This window comes from Fundulus heteroclitus, chromosome 5 (genome assembly GCF_011125445.2).
Source record: "Fundulus heteroclitus isolate FHET01 chromosome 5, MU-UCD_Fhet_4.1, whole genome shotgun sequence".
NCBI classification, from domain to species: Eukaryota; Metazoa; Chordata; class Actinopteri; order Cyprinodontiformes; family Fundulidae; genus Fundulus; species Fundulus heteroclitus.
The window spans coordinates 37384299-37402395 of NC_046365.1; the positions used below are offsets into that span (position 1 = coordinate 37384299).

The following is an 18097-nucleotide window of genomic DNA, read 5'->3' on the forward strand; positions in this document are numbered from 1 at the left end:
ATTCTGGGGCTAAGGGTCTTGCTCAGGGACCCAGAGTGGCAGTCTGTGGGAGTTGAACCAGGGAACTTGCAAACTTTCCAGGAAGCAAGCGCCCTTTTCTAACCACTAGGCCACTACCCCCCCCCCCCTTAAAGTCAATGAAAGTAACATTGTAAAGTACTACTTATTACTACTGAGATATAACACTTTATAAAAGTGAACGTAATAAAGATATTTATGTTCATGTGGTTATACAAGCTTAAATGACACATTTACTGATGCGTTTTTATGGTAAAATTCACAGTGTTGCGATAAAAAGTTAGTTTCAGTACATATGAGAGTTGATGCCAACGTCCCACTATTCATTAGCTTAAGAGACAAATTATCATCATATGTGAGCCAGAAAACCAGCAGATAAGCAATTTTAGAGGAACCAACACAAAAAAAAGCCTTATGCCCTGCTTCCTTAAAGCAAAGACACTACCACCTTTGGATGATTTTATCATTTTATACAGAATTGTTTTTTCTCTTGACAAAAAGATAACTTTTTAATAGAAGTATGCCTAGTGGATGTGCTTCTTGACAACAAAACAAATTTAGAGTTAGCACTCCTACCGTCCCCAAAGACTCTTTTTGCAGGAAAAGTGGTGTAGATTTGTGAAACTAATGAGGGTGGATTTATTCACACTGACAAAAAGAAATAGTCTCTCCCTTCAAACACCTTTTTTCGCCATCATTCAAGGACAAAGCTGATAACTGAAGACGCAGAATTAGTCGATTCAAAGGCTTGAATGCTTAAGCGGTGTCGACCTCTCAGAAAGTATTTCTTCTGACTTCCTTCTCTCTACTGGACACATTGCTTTAAAGCAAATAATTGTATCATTTTATATGAGCTCACATTCAAACTGGAAATTTTTGCCAAGACTGCTTTCTTCTTGGGAGGCCAAGCATTATTTTATCTTTGGCAACTTTCATATGGATTCTTGGCTATTTTCCTTTTTCTTCACATATTTCTCAGGTTTGGACATAGAAATTAATAAAAACTATTGTGAACTACAGTCCAAAAAACAATCTGAAATGAAAAGTTATAAAAGTGATCATAATCGTCATGATGTCAAGAGCTTTAAAAAGCAGGACTGCAGCTGTCACTATTAGTCCTGTAGATGTGAACCCAGTCATTTGGGAATATTGTACAACTTTACTGTTATTATATTTAGGCCCGTGTCCACATTCCAATTAATTGAAGCTTCTGCCACTATTTAGTTTTGTAATAAAAAAAAAAAATCTTGAAGAATCAGGAAAAGTAAACTGTGTCTGTCCAGCTAATAGCAGTGTGTGTAGGTCAAATAAATTACAAACCTTCAGACTTGATGAATATTGTGGTTTGAGTCAGTGACATACTTGTTTAGTTATTAATCCCAGCGAGTAGCCGATTTCTGGGAACAGCATGTACACGTGTCTGGACATCATTCTCCCTGACAGCCAGCGGTCAGTCCTTTGGTCGTTGCTTCATCCTTCCCGACGGTGCTGCCCTTTACAGGAACAACGCGCTTGGCTCCAGATAGAGATTAATTTATAGAGTTCAGCTGCATTCCTTCAAAGAGTCCTCCTCGTCATCCTCCTCACCCTTCTCTTCCTCTCGGGCTACTGTGTCACTGTCTGTGGGTGTGGGAACACAGGGGGGGGTTTTCTCAGGAAGCTTGGCCCGCTGTGAGGTTCAGGAAACTCACTCCATGGTCGGTTTCGTTTATTCCAGTTCCAAATATTTCTCCTTCCGGATGGATTTGTTCCATCATAGCTTGGTGTAAGTTAGTTGTTTTTTTTAATATACATATACATTTTCCCATAAGCATCACATGTGTTTTAAACTCTCGGTCAGTTGCTGTCTTTCCTGATACTTTTGTCGGTGTGGAGGTTGTTGGGCTCCGGGCTTTTGCACTGGACACTGGTACCGTTCACGAGTCCAATGCTGTTCAGTTGGTTGTCGGAGTAACACCAGCAGCACAAACACGACTTGGAGAGCATAAAAAGAGAGGGAAACATACGTTTTAGCATGGCTGCATTTATCACTGGGTTTTTTTTTTCCACATGTGGACTTATCTCTCATTCGTTCCCACAAAGCCCCCTTTAACCTCTGAAGACAAGCCATGCTTTATCTGGGGTAACACTCCCTTGACAGACGTTTGTAGAGTGTGACCTTAGCCGGTGAAGTGGCTCCATATATCACCAGGCTGCTTTTGCTCGTTGCTCATGGGACGTCATCACTACTGCGGCCTCTGAGTCATGGACACGGAGGTTGAGTTCCCTGTTTATGTTACAGGCCCGACTAGCTCAAAACAAACATGATGTGGGGGTTGTGTTTTAAAAGTAATCCTGTATATGTATGTCCGTGTATGTTGGTGTGTGTACTTGTACTTACATATGAGTGAGAACACTGTTTTGCGCATTTTACTAGTAAATTGAGGACATTGATGTAAAGTGAGGAAATTGTTTTGGTCCTCAGTTTTGCTTGGCTCAGTTGTTTGCTGTTTTTAGGGGTAAGGTTTAGGACTACGGTATCAATTAGGTTTAGGTTAGGTTTAGGCCACAGAAAGGGTTGTTAATCAATGGAATTCAAGGCATGGTTTTCTGTAAATATTTTAAACAAGGATGTGTGCGTGTGTAAAATCAGAGAGAATCTCACCTTGAAGCAGTTTTTGAACTTCTTGCTGACGAAGTATAGAATGATGGGATTTATGCACGAGTTGATTGTCGCCAGGTTGATGCCGAAGTAATCCAAAACTAACAGGAAGCTGAAAAAAAAAGGTGAAAAGATCAACTATATATATATAAAAAAAAAGATCAAAATCAAAGAGGAATGCGAGGTATGTATGCCCCCTCCACATCTTTTAGTTTTTGCTTTTTGTTACACTGGAAATGTTTCACATCATTAAACAAATCTTTGTGTAATGTTTGTTTATGGTGTTGAGAGAGGTAGTATTGACTTTTGTGCTGCATCGGAACAAGGTAGCCACCGTCTCCTTTATTATAGTTATTTCTTGCTATATATAAGTACAACTTGACCATCTGGGGGTTAAAGTTCAATATAATATTATCTAATATAATCAAAAAGTAGGTTGGGCTGCCATCAGTTGGAGCTTTCAGCATGCAGAAGTGGGTAAATATTTATTAGAGCAAATTGAAACTGGGCTAAAGTTTTCTATTCATACTAACAACAGATTCAGATGAAAACCAGCCACACCTGATTGCTCAGACATTCTTACCCAGATACAAGTTGGTAGTTAACTAATGATGAACTTGTTGATGATCAAAGCTGGGGACACAGAGTTCCTGCATACCGTAGCTTGAGAGTACAGTAATTACTGTAATCTCATGCTAGTAGTGCTTTATTGCTCCAGCGTCTTTGAGGAGCACAATGAGCACTTGAGCTCCATAGAAATGGAGCATGTGTGCTGTCTCTAGAAAGCTGATGCTTTATAAATGCCCAATTAAGTCATCCAGAATGAGTTCAAGCAGGGTTGTTCCAGTAAAAACTCACTTGAGGAGCTCACAGCGCATGTTGTCATTCTGGCGGTATACCATCTTCTTTAGGATCCTGCTGAGGTGCAAAGGGAACCAGCAGAGGGCAAAGATCAGCACAAGGCAGAAGACAGCTTTGGCAACCTCCCTCCTCTGCAAAGAGACACAGAAGATAAGGTTACGCCTTTAGAGACGAGGCGCAGAGTCGTTGTTTATTTGAAGACAGAATCAAAGTGTCGTCCAACCTGTTTCAGGTGTTCACTGAGCGCGATGCGAAGGCTGCCGTTCCGGTGGTTCAGCATCTCACAGGTCATCAGAGTGTAGAAGACAGCGGTGCAGGTAAGTGGGACACAAAAGTAAAAGCCAAACAGCCACCAATCTTTTGCCTCTGTGTAGAACTAGAGGAAGGCAAACACAGTGATTGACTTAGACACAGGTTACAGGTCTACAGTAGTTTGTTCACCTGGGAATTAGATCGTAAAGGGATCCATGATTAGTTGAACATGTTGGCCTAAATATGTTGTAACTGTCCTATTAACTTAAAAATAGCTGTTTGTGATATGTAAAAACTCATAATTACTTAAAAAATTGTATATCCTTTGTTAGATTTTTCACCTGTAGAGGTCGCCAGGGCTGTTTCGGTTACAGACCCGACACCAGACCGAAGACCACACCCTAAGCAGGTGTTAACGGACCGAAGACCGGACCAATCAGACCCTAAGCAGGTGTTAACGGACCTGACATAGAGCATTACTTGCCAGATGATACAATCCTACAAGCGGTATACAGTCAGTCATTGTTTCATTATTATTATTATTATTATTATTACATTGTCATCAATTTCAATGTGCTCCAGTTCAAACTGAAAAGGTTTAACTTTAATATTGATCATTGCTGTTTTGGCTGAACGAAGCTTGCGCTACAGGACTTAGTATACATAATTTAACCAGAATGCATTGCAGTGTAAACAACATGGCAACTTCCATGTAACAATATTTTATGAAAATTTATAACAACTAAACAGCTGACAGTATGTTTACTGTATTTTTTTTAACATCTAAAATAGATATTTCTCAAATAAAGTCCATTGTTACAACTAATTTTGGGTCCCTTTAAGGAATCTGTGGGGCTGTGTGAATCCATCTAAACAGCCATATCTGACACACATCCTTGTCCAACAAGTAGTCATCTGGACTTTAACTCAACTATCTTCATGATGCAGCTTTGATTTATACCTGAAACTGTATACATGTCACTGAAATCCAAAACTGAAAATCATTCATAGTGACATGGTGCGACAGTAGATGCATCAAGTATGTAATCAAACCTCAGAAAACACCATTCGGCTGCTCTTGTTTTCCCAGTGAAGTTCATGGGAATCGTGCTGAGAAGTAGCAAATCAAGCTGGTTCCAATTATGCTGAGTATAATATAAGCTTGTGGTTCAGAAAAATATGCTATCTTCAGAACCGAGACAATCTTGTCAGGCCTTTTCACACAACAGGCTCTCTACTTTACAGACCACTCGTAAATTGATCATTATGAGGGAATTTTGCCATCATAAATAAAAATACCGCCCACCTTCCACCCCATAAATCGCGCTTGGTAAAGAAAACTCAAAAGCAAAATTAAAGTGTAGCAAATAAACAATACTATTAGGACCCAGGTTTCTGAGAGGTCAGCACTGTATTGGTATCTGGTAGAAATTACAGCAGTTTCGAGCGTGTGGAAAAGCACATGTGGCTACCTGAGGGCCAAGGACCCCATAATTGCATTTGGCCTGCAATCAATTATGTGTGTCAGGCATGTGGAAAGGCCACAATCACTAAGAGAGAGAGAGAACATGAAAGAAAAATGACTGCATTCAAATCTGAAAGTGAGGCTTTACTCAAAATATTGACTGAACTGGGAGACTGTCTAACCCTGGCCTGTCTTCTTTACATGTTTACTTTCTTCTATGTTTTTATTTCTTTAATTGTAATGGATGATAACTTCGGTTATTTATTGCGCAGGCAGAGAATGTTGGAGTTAATGGCTTCAGAGCTTTATAGACGCACTTAAATAATACTTGCAAACATAATCGAGACAGTCAGTTGTCCATTAAAAACATTCTCCTTTGTCTTTAAGATGATGGAGGCATTAAGCTAAATGTTAGCTACCATGTCAAGTAGTTTTGATGCAGGACTGGATTTTCTGTCTCCTTAAATCCAGTAATGTTTTGGTGCAATTTTCCCAAATGTCCCATTTCCCCAGACGGACACTGCATCCGTGTAAACAGCAGCAATGTCTGACTGCCTTGGCTAACTTTTTAATCACATTTGGGGTCAAAATGCAAAGAGGACAACTGGATTTAAAGGTTTTGCCATTTGATTTCCCTCTTGTTCAGCAATACTTAAGCTTGAGCAAAGTTGAACAGTTTTTCAGTCTTTACTTAGGGGCCAATTGTTTTTATTCTTACAGTAGGACTGAAATGTGATTTACCACAGTCTCCACGCGAAACTGTGGGAGAAGGAGTTTCTTTTTTGCATTTACACAAAATGAGCTAAGAGCTAAAGTGGTCTATAAAAACAGTTTAAAGGGTCTATTTTAGTTTTCTACCTCAGAGTAGAAACTCTGCCAGCATAAGTGGATCCATCTGTAACATAAGGCCGTTTTAACATAGGAAGCAGTGGGAGCTTCCAAGCCCTTTCTCGTGATCGTGTTTCATTAAGGTAGAGAACGGCGCCCAGCTGGGTATAAAGCACAACGCGCCTCCAAATGTGCCGACCTACCCCGAGCAAACATTGTGACATTTAAATTTGTATTTCGATTGAACTCAGGATTCTGTGACAATGTTTCAGTACAGCCAATCAGATGAGATCATGCGCTCGTAATCCCTGCTTGTGTTTGTGGCCGGATCACTGTGAGTTTGAGATGTTGTTTAGGCATCTCATCCGAAATCTCTGAACTTGACCACATTACTGGGGCTTGCTCTTGCTTCTCTTCCTCTTGATTGGAGAAGGAGATGTCAAGGCTTTTTTTTATGCCTGATAGCTAAACGTTGTGTTCATTGAAGCAGAACCACAGAGCAAAGGCACTATTTTTGAGGCTCTATACTACTGACAAGTGCAGTGCACCCTGCTTCCTGCTCCCAAGCAGCCTTACACGAATATGACTGTTAACGACAAGTGTTTAATGATGTACCTAAGTTTTATCCCATTCTTTTTACAGCGTGTTCGAGGAGCCACGTAGTTTTTGTTTTAAACAAAGAGTTCTCCATGTTTTCTGGAGATGAGTGAATTGGGTGAAAACTTTCACTAATTCTGTTCAGTTTTTGTACTTTAATACGCCGGAAATGTCCCAATTAATTAAAAAAGAAAATCAAAGTAAACAATCATCTACTGTATTCCCTGTTTTCAGCCAAATAAAAGGGTACTTTATTTCTGTTAAACCCAAACTGAATTGAAAAGTGAAAACATAAAATGAATAGGGCTATTTACCCTCATGAACTCGGTCTGCGGGTTAAGCATGCACGTGTGTATGGTGTTGTTGCTGAAGTTGAAGGTGACCATGTCAAAGCAGACGGCCTCGGGCACCGCCAGGATGAGCGACAACACCCAAATGGACAAGATCTCGATGACGGTGAGCAGAGGGATGCCCACTCCCTGCACTCGGCTCCAGGACGCCACGGCCCTGTACCTGTGAGACAGGCAGTCAGAAAGAGAACGGTCAGCGTTGCACATGGGTAACAGAGATCATTTCACAATACAAAATTATTCAGCTGTGCTACGATACCGTGTAACTGATTTTGGATTTGGAAACTGGAACATGCATGCTGGGTATGAGGGATTGCTGCAAAGTCAACAACACCATGTAAGCGAATGTCCACTGTGGCTACTTGTTCGTACAGGTGAAGTGGAAGCTGCAAGTCAACGACTCGATGCAATCTGATGGGTTTCCTTCGATAGAAAACCTTTTAAAACAATCTGTCTGGATGCTTCGATAGAATTGATTTTGTAAAGTGCTTGGAGATGATATGTGTTGTGAATAGGTGCTATAGAAATGGACTGAACTAAATTGAAAAAGTGCACCCCCAATGAAAAAGTTTCAGTAGCGTGTGAATAAACCTAAACCCCCAAAAAAACTCAGCATAACTTTAATTTTTATGTCAATTTCAGTTGTAAATTACCTCCCATTGTTGTTTGCATGCACTACCACACTGGAAAATCACACTTGCTCAATAAATGCTGCAGCTGACAAAAGTGGCTTTCCGCCCGCCAGAATACCAAACATAACAAAGTGCTCAGTCAGCAGACGATCAGAATGTTAGGGATTCATGAGGAGAGATGATCAATTGTTTATTTTCAATATGTAATATTTATATTTTTGTGAAGCCTCCAAACCGGCTGGCCCATGTTGGCAGCGAGGTCTCTGTGTGTTGGCTTGCGTTTGCTGCGCACTAAATAAATTGTTTGCTTGTTTGTTTCATTAATGGAAACCACTTGTCGAAATGTTTTAGTAAAACTGTGCATCAAGATTTTATGGCAAAAACAATGTATTTTTCATGATACATTTGAATTTCCCTGTTGAACAACATGGCAGCATTTATATTTCACTAAGTGGTAATGTATCCACCTTTTCCTCCTCTTGTAGCAGTGAAATGATGCAAAGGTGACTAAAATAGCTCGCAATATGTACTCGAATAGATTTTCTGCACATTTCCAGGAACAAAGGGAGATGATGTGTTTTTGAACTGAACAGTTCCTGGGCCTTTCTCATAATGGAGGTTATTAAACTCGTCTGGCTTGTTGATCCTTGGAGCCTTTTCAAAGCAGGTTGAGTCTCTTATCGGTGAAGCCAGATAGTGCATTAAGTGACATAATGAACTTCACCACTCCAGAAGCATCATTTATTCATTGAAAAGTTCTTTTAAGGCTCTATCAAACTCAAACTAATCAGCATCCTGGCTATGCATACAGACTATACTAAGTGCACATATCACAAAGTGGCCAGCACAATTATTAGCACCCATTGTAAAGATGTGTGAAAAAGCCATATCAGAAATCACAGCAGCACAATTCCACACAAAACAGAAAAATCACATTTTTAATTCAAATGTGTTGATTTAGTGTAGAAATAAATGAAACAGATGCACCTAAAAATTAAACAGAAATTAAATTCATACTTCACCTGTACCCAGAGTGTCTTTTAACTTTTAATCTAAATTAATTTAGTTGTTTTTCCCAGGTGTATAAATGTAATATAACACAGAGGCCCATTTTTTTATCACCACATAGGTGTACAGATTTGTGTTAGCTGCTAATTAATATGGAAAAGAGAAGAAAATAAAGCAATAAATGAATAAATAAAGCTGCTGCTGATGATCTCAGTGGTTTTCCTGAACATGATCGTCTAATCTTCCTGTCATTGTTAAGGAATGTTATCCATGAGGTTCCTTAAATAAATAAAGCTAAAGCTAAAATAAACCTAGCATTTCCTACCCATTATTTCTTTCCAAAAACTTGGCTGCCAGTATAAATTCAGAGCATTAGTAACTTTGTTCAAGGTTAAAAAAACAATTATTATGTTGCATCTTTACAAATGGGTTGATACGACCACAACTGAAACAGTTAAACATCAGTGTGAAGTTGCTGCCTTTGTATTAGTTCATTGCAAAAACAGTCTTAATGAAAAACAACTGTTGTTCGAATAATTACACAAATCCTCATGCAACACTGTGCACATAAATTTCCACAATACCATTGGTAACACATTTTTCTTCTTGAACATCATTATTTTTCACTTCCTATCATATCAAACAGATTTCACATGTTATTTAGGAGTCTGACAGCACTGACCTGTCCACACTGAGGGCACACAGGTTTAGCACTGTGATGCCAACAGAGGCTTTCTGCAAGAAAGGCACCAGCTTGCACAGACACAGGCCAAACCACTGGTCATCAAAGGGAAAACGAGATGCCAGGAGCTGGGGAAAAGATTCATCATTCAAATGTTACTCGATCAGCTGCTACTGTGGTTATTTTTCAGCACATATTATGCACATATTTAATGGCTTGATGAAACATGTATCAAAGATCTGTAATTCATACAGATGACAGGATTTGGTGTTGTACAAAACATGTTTAACATCTCTACATTTAGACCCACATTGAGAGCATTTTAAAAAAAAGACGACAAACATCGCAAGAAAGAGGTAAACTTTACCACATTTGTAGCCTCGCGAGATCAGGATGGTCTCGCGAGCTTTCAAGGTTTCACTCGCAGATCAGTCTGGCTACTCTCCGTTAAAGAAAATTTGGAGCCGTTCACCAAACGAACGTCCAATCAGCGTTGGCTTTGAGGCGGGTTGAGGTGTGACGCAACGGGAAGCGTGACAGTTCAGTCTAAAGAACATGGCGGCTTCAGCCGATGAAACTAGCGTTAGCGTGGCTATCGAGAAAGTTTTATCGGAATTACAGAGTATTTCTTTGCTGAGCTAACGAGCCTTTACCTGCAGCAGCAAGAGTAGCTTGGCTTGTGGTTGTGTTTTCGTCGTCGCTCTGTTACGAGTGATGACGAATCTGATTGGTTTATTTGGCCCGTCTATCACCAACACAGGCCAATCAGCTAACCAGTATTTTCGCCCCTTCCCAAAATTACTTCAACGGAAGGTTTCCAGATGGATATGCGAAGCAAATCTATCTGGCGGCGTCAGGTTACCACATTTGTGCAACGACAGAGGAGTTATTTTTGCCATGGCTTCAAAGTTTATGAGTGTCCCCAAGCCGCCAGTCAGCTGAATCAATCAGAACTCAGGCCCAACTCCCCCACCATCTCAGCCACTCCTAGCATTCGTAAGCATCTAGTGTAGTGAACCTTCATTATTACTGACAGAGCATCTGCATAGCTTAACATGAAAAAGGAAAGTCAACAATGGGTCATTGAATCACAATTTTTGATGTGTTGTCATCGAATCGGCAATAGTGGTGCCAATTTGTAATATAAATGCTTATGTCCTTAAAATCTGGGGATCATGTTACATCTACTGCAAAATCAGCTGTGAAGAAGAGCAATCGGATAATGTCATTAACTTATAGTGGTGGCACTTAGTTCACCAGAAAAAAGTCTGCCAGATTTGCAATAGTCTGATGGGGAATACTAGTTGTTTAGATTACATTTGTTTCTTTTTGTAGTATATAACCTTGTTGTGTTGAACGGTAGGCGTTCATGGAAGTTAGCAGAATCTGATATCTACAAATCCATGTAGAAAATGTGTGTAACTGAGAGAAATAAAGGTGTAAGTCGTTTCCCCTTATTGCATAGGAAGGATGGATCTAATAAAATTGATTTTCTCATAAATATGCTAATGCAGGAACGTTGGGAAATGCTGAATCAAACTGTTCTGTTAACATGGATTCAGACCTATTTTATAGCCCTAAAACTTTCGTTCCTGACTTTCAGACTCAGGAAGAATTTTTATCCACCCTAAACATTTCCACATTTTTGCCATGCTTCAAACACAGATGTCAGTGCATTTTTATTATGGTTTTATGGACAATGCAGTGCATTATTGTGAAGTGAAAGGAAATGGATGGATGGTTTCCACAACTTGAAGGGTTTTTTGTAATCGCTGTTTTTATGGCTGCACAGTGGCTCAGTTAGTAGCACTGTTGCCTTGCAGCCCTACAGAATGTCCTCAGTTCAAATCCTGGCCCCAGGTCTTTCTGCTTGGAGTTTGCTTGTACTTCCTGTGCATGAATGGGTTCTCTCCAGGTACTCTGGCTTCCTTCCACACTCCACAAACATGTTAGGTTAACAGGTCTCTCCAAATTGCCCTTAGGTGGTTGTTTGTTCTCTGTGTTGCTCTGCAATGGACTGGTGGCCTGTCCAGGGTTGACCCTACCTCTTGCCCAGTGACTGCTGGAGGCGGGCACCAGCCCCCAATGCAAGGATAGGTGGATATAGACAAGGGATGGGTATGCATTTGTAAATAGTTCTGGTCACAATCTCCAGGCATTTGTGTTAGATTTTCTTTTGTCAATGTATTTGGACTGGATTGTGCTTTATTTCATTTATCATCCTTAAATGTTTGTTTGATTAGTTGGGGAATTCTGTTCTTAGTTCATTCTTTTTTGTTTGTTTGGTTCATATTCTGTTAGATTTCCCTGTGTGTTTCATTCTCAGTTCCCTTAGTCTTCATTGGTCTGAGCTGTTGCCCATAACCACCTGATTACTTACTCCGCTCCCTCTCTCGGTATATAAACTGTCAGGTTTTCCTTTCTCATTAGCTGTTTCCTCCATTATGCTATCTCCCTGCTCCTTGTTTACGTTCAGTGCCTTTCTTTCCTGTCATTCTTGTACGTTTATTTCTCTCATTTCATTAAAACCTGTCATCTTCGGACTCCTGTTGGCACTTTGGTCCAGCCACAACCTCCCAAATCATGACAGCTTGCCTATGCGCTGATCTTCCAAAATAAAATTCTGGGAAATAAACTGCCTTCAGAACTCTCCTAATGTTAACTTAAATCCCAAGCACTTATAGTTTGTGGTTTTAATGTGCAAAAATGTCACAAAGTTACTAAAAGTAAATTAAAGATAGAAGGAGTGAAGCAAAAGAAGCGAGTGCAAACTAGGGCTTGTTGAGAAAATATGAAGGTGTCTCAGTGTCATAATGACAAGCATTCAATGTGGCCACAATCACATCTAAAGTGAACTATAGACATCAGGGTTCTGTACCAGTTTCCTTTACGTTCATGTTTTTAACAAGGACATCTTTGTGAAAATGTTACCTTTGTTCTTTTGAGGTACTTTCCCCCTTGAACATAAAAACAATGGGATAGTGTTTTTGGAAACGGTGTCCTTACTCCTAGGAAGTAGGGGCAGGGGAGTTGCAACCTTGTGGACGTGGCTTAGTCTTTGTTTGTGCGCAGACTTCTCCCCCCGTAAGATTCTTTGTTTCCTCTTTGCACATGTTTTGCTCAGACAACAAAGTTGCTGGGCCCTCAGAGTCCCAAGTTAATTTTAACCAGGTGGCTCCCCTGACTTCTTTCTGTGCCAAATGACGTCCTTTTAATGTGGCTGCGCAAAGACCAGTGTGACTGAGCTCTAAACTCTGCCATGCCTCTTTATTATTACACAAAGCCTGACAGTGTTTACTGGCATAAGCCAAGTTAGGGCAAGAAGGGTCTGCAACTGTTTAACACATATGTCACGCAACGTTATATATTTTCAAGTGGTCGTAAAAGTAAACAGCAGAGCTGTGAGTCACTTCAAACCACAAAAAATCTCTAACTAAAAAAAAAAAAAAAAAACTCAACTACACTCTCAGGTTAATCTTCAAGAAACGGATGCATCTATACCTTAAATGATTGAAGGTTAAGATATGGTGCATGCTTTACATAAATACAGGAATAAATAAAACTTAAATTGTGAAATGTTCACATGATCTATATTTGTACTTTTAATCAGTCATAAACACAGAGCTGTGAAAAAAAACCATTTTGGCCTATAACAGATTGCTGTGTTTACTGCTTTTTTCCACAAACATAAATGTCTCATATCATAAAAATTTTTCAAATCTCACAAAGATAACCTGAGTGATTACAAAAACAAGCTGTTTTCTAACTATGCTTTTATTTACTAAGAGAAACAGGCTACCAAGACTAAAGTGGCCTCAGAAGTAATTAGCCGCTGAATCTAATAACTGGTTGTCGTCCACTCTTTGGAGAATAACCTTTTCAACAAGGACCAAGTTAGTTTGGATAAAAAAAAAATCTCTTTAAAAAAATAAAACCAGTTCAAAAGTGCTTTTTGTATTTACTCGTGTATATGCATTGCAGTTTGTGGTGGAAGTTAAGGTTATTTCTGTCTGATCCTAAAATTTGTTTGATTATGTGAAACATCTACGTGTGACAGTAGAGATAAAAGCGAAGAAATCTGTGACTGGTGAAAATACTTTTTCGTGACACTGTAAATGAATAAATACCAGAGGTCCTGGTGTGATAAAGTTAAATAAACGATGAGTGGCATGCCTGACTCCAGCCCGACTCTTGTGTTTATTTAAAACCGTCATATCCGTGCTCCTCTCATCACTTATCGGACTTCATGAGACAGATAACGCCCCTTGGTCTTGCGCTTTCCCGTCTGCTCCTACACTCTCTTCAACCGCCTTTCCCACTACCCCAGCCCAGCCCCCTACCCCTTTCCCGTCTGTAATATTCCTGCTTTATCTGACCACGTCTCCTCCATTGTTGCTGCTTTTCATCATATCAACAGTGTGTGAGCCGTCACTCAGCAGCCTGGCTATGAAAATAAAGTTAAGACCATGAAAAAACACACAGAAAGTGAAGTGAGAGCTCTACCTTGTACACATTGATCGGTATATCAATGAAAATGTAGATAAGGTCACCCAGGGCAAGGCTGGCAATCAGGGCGTTGGGCCCGTTCCTCATGCACTTATGCTGGTATATAATCCTTAGGAGGGTGGCGTTTCCGACCAGGCCGACCACAAAGACGATAATTGAAATGACGGTGTTGATGTACTTAAAATAGTTGCTAATTGAGGGATTTACAAGGCACCTCGGGGGTCGCACTGGCTTCTTCACGACTGTGTCATTGACAGAGCTGGATCCCAACGCTTGAGCCTGAACTCCCGGGACAAATGGCGGGGGACCGGTTCCTGCGCTTGGACTGATGGTGCTGTGGAAACCGGGGGACTGGAGGGTGGAGTGGACCAGGATGACAGACAGAGAGTCCTCGGCTTCCTTTATCTGGCACATTCCTCTGGCTGCCAAACAGGCCATTAGCATGAGCATATGCCAAGCTGTGGTCCCCATTATCGAATACATCGAGCTCTTTGATTTCACTGACTGGAAGACTGCCTCAATATGTCACTGCGGGAATGAAAAGAAACAAGAAGAACCAGTTATATTTTACAGTAAATGGGTTAAAACTAAAGATAAAGCAAAGTCTAATAAGAGATTCAAGGTACAGAGCCTTGCAAATGTATTCATACACCTTTTTTTTGGCTGCTAACACAACTTTTAATGTATTTATTTAAGAAGTTCAACCGGGGTTGTACATCCTGTCAAAGTGAATGGAAAATTCTGCATTGTTTGAACAATTTTTGAAGATTGTTTCCCCCCCCCCCCCTAGGACTGTCCTGTAATTATCATGATCCATCTTTTCTTGATCATCTGTGATCAAGAAAAACAAAGCTATGATCAGGTTCCATGTTTCTGCTGGAAACAAATATCCCCACAGCAGGATACTGCCACCACCGTGTTTTAATTAATTTAAGTATTGCCACTCTTCCATAAAAGCCAGATTTGTGAAGTGCACAACAATTAGTTGCTCTGTCAACAGATTCTCCATCCTGAGCGGTATATCTCTGCAGCTCCTCCAGAGTTACCATGGATCTCTTGGTCTGCCTCCCTGATTATTGCTCTCCTTGTCCAGGTTTAACAATTTCCTTCTTTTTTTTCAGACTAGGGATCGAAAAGTGCCTGTTTTGCATTAGACATGTTTGCTGTGTTTTTTCACTAATGTTCTCCAACAAACCTCCGAGGTCTGCAGAGAACAGCTGTTTTTATACTGAGAATAAATTTGCACGCAGGGGTTTCTCAATTTATCAGTTGGGTGACAATTGAAGGCAACTGGTAGCTCTGGATTTGATTAAGTTGCATGAGGGTAAGTGAGGGAAAATTACACATGAAAGCCATGTGTCATTTTCCTGCAACTTCACAATTACGCCTTGCTTTCTGTCGGTCTATCATAGAAAATCTTTTTAAATATATATAAGTCTTACGCTATAACAGAGCGGTTGAGAAGGTTTAGGAGCTATGAACACTTTTGCAAGGCACTGTAGAAGAAAGTTTGAAGCACTAATGTCTCAATCAGGAGCTTTTGGGAAGTTTAAGGTCTTTAAGACTTCAAAAAGGGGCCCACAGATGGGTGTTGCCACCTCTAGTTATACTCAGACATTCAATACAAGGCATCAACCGAGTGTATTGAAAGCCTTTGTTGCTTTTAGTATTTCCTGCATAAAAAACAAGCTACCTCTTTCAGTCAGTAATACAGCCAATAGTGCTGTTTGGACAGATGTTCTTTTGCACTGCAAGATTTCCACAGCTCCATGTTCTCCCTCTGTTTCTAATTTCCAAATGTTTAGAGCATGTGGTTGTGGGTTTAAGCAAATAAAATGTGCCGCTGGGCCGGTTTCATGAAAGCTATGCATCGTAAGCATTAAAGTTCAAATACAGACCAGATTAAACTAAACAGTAATCCCAGAGATTCCGTTTCCTGTTGGATTATACTCTCATTTTCACTGAGGGATGAGCAAATTTCCTGAAAAATTCAGAACAGTTCAATACATTGAGCTGTTAGACGCGTTAAAGTTTCAAAAATCTTGGATCCACAGCCCATTTCATCATGTCGTGGTGCAGGCAAGTCTTTTAGCCCGAAGTTCTTCCTGTTCAAAGTCCCCGCTGTCACCAAGTACACAAAGAACTATTTAGAAGCCAGCCCTTCAAGTAGCATCGCAGTTTAACATCAGCACGACACTGCTGGGATCTGTGACAGCACGCAAACTGATCTGTGCATAAATAATAAATACGTTTGGTTTTCACCTACCGGTTCTAAAACGCCTGCCTGGCCCCCTTGGAAACCGTCAGGCAAACTTTCAGCTGAAGCCCCGAGACATCTGTATCACATCACATGAGTAATTAACGCACTATCAAAGCTGCGCCGTATCCCACTTGGTTTGAGCAATGCACCCGTCTGCTCTGAGGTGCCTTCGCATTATGGCTCAGAGTTTCCTGTGGAGAGTTTGCAGTATGTCTAAGCGTGTGTGCAACTCTGTGCATATGTGTGTGTGTGTGTGTGTGTGTGTGCATGTCAGAGCCCCAGCAAGACACTTTGACTGGGTGGGATAGTAGTCTCCACCTCCCTTCGGTAACAGACTGGGCCCCCTTTGGAAACATCACCCTCCTTTCTCCTTTTTTTCTGAGAGGCACCGCCTGCTGACAGTCATATCCAACAGCACCACACACACACACACACACACACACACACACACACACACACACACACACACACATAGGACATAGGGCCGATGTGCCCCCTTCATTAATTCCCTCCTACCTTCCCATTCAATCCCCCTCCTCACTCACATTTATGGGTTGCATCGATTAAAAAGGCTGCAGAAATCAGCTTTTCTGAAAACGGGACAAAGTTTATTTCCACGTGTGTTTTCATACGACTGAGGGGAGATGAAAACTTGCAATCGATCAGTCTTTACGTTTTATGCACTCCGTGTGTGGCCAGATTAAATCTGTGCCACTTCATCAAATTTCTCACAAACAAAAACAAACCAAGTGAACACAAGGGCTTGTCAAACAAAGCCGAACAAGTCACAGACAGAGAGAGAGAGAGAGAGAGAGAGCTCCCTGAGATGACCAGAACCGTGCGTGACGGAGGGGGAAAAAAAGTTCAATGTCAAGAGCAATGAGTGCCCATACATCAGCGCGCATTATGGTTTTCAAAATGGACCGTTTGTCCTGATGGGAGCTGAGAGCAGGAAGGAGGCTTTCAGATTCACTACCATGTGCCTTATGCTTTACAAAAATGCTGATGCAGCAAATACCGTAAGAGCAAAGCTATTGATTTAAAATTAAAATGGCTGTCAGAATTGACAAACACACACACACACATATATATATATATATATATTTTTTTTTTTCTTAATCTTTTGGATCTCCTTCTGGATTAAGTTATTCAATTGTAAATTAGCATGATTTATCTAAGACATACTTTTTTATACTTCCTGGAATGTTTACAATAAAATTCATCATGTATTACAATGGCGTAATCTCACAATGACAAAATGGAAACAAATGTAATGTTCACAAACACAGCTGGATAAGAAGCCCAAGTTGATGTTACTCAGTGAGTAAGATGGTCAAGGAGGTAAAATAGAATCACTTTTTTAGAAACCAGCAGCAGAGAGAGGATCATCTTTGGGAGACCATCCCTATAATAACTATTTATTTTAAGGCTTTTCTTTACCAGGCGTGCCTATAATTGTTGAAGGCTCTGTATTAAAACACAGCAAGGCAATACTGCAATATGTATTTATGAGCATCCAAAGCAAGCTTTTATTATTGACCACACACACACACACACACACACACACACACACACACACACACACACACACACACACACACACACACACAAGCAAGCACAATGAAAAGAAGGAAGATGTGTGTGATAGAAACACATCCAGCATTTCCGTGCTGTGATTGGCTGAGATTCGTCAAGGTCTCAGGGTGTTCAGAGAAACTTGTAAGTTCTTTTCTAATATTAACCAATTTAGTTTTATTACTTTTAAAAATTAATTAACTATTTTTTCACACTTGAAAATTGTTAGTGTCATTGTGGACATTATGTTCTCTCTTTAGCTAAAGTTTAGATCTCTGATAGCATCTAACTGAAGTTGAATAATGTGAAATGTGCACATACGTACTTTTCAATTTTAGGACATTTGCTTGTTGTGTAATCTGTTTTAGTTAATATTTTGGCTTAAAAAATGTCACCAGAAACAATTTTGTAAATGGGTTGAA

At 40.3% G+C, this 18097-nt stretch overlaps 1 protein-coding gene across 1 annotated transcript; it reads right to left on the reverse strand.

The window, feature by feature from the left end:
* Nucleotides 1-981: 981 nt before the first annotated feature.
* ednraa (endothelin receptor type Aa) lies at nt 982-16357 on the reverse strand. Its single transcript, NM_001309968.1, is given in 8 exon segments — nt 982-1992; nt 2663-2771; nt 3518-3651; nt 3744-3896; nt 6977-7175; nt 9335-9462; nt 13838-14368; nt 16107-16357. Coding segments are annotated over 7 exon segments (1278 nt in total). The 5' UTR covers nt 14255-14368; nt 16107-16357; the 3' UTR covers nt 982-1854.
* Nucleotides 16358-18097: the final 1740 nt, after the last annotated feature.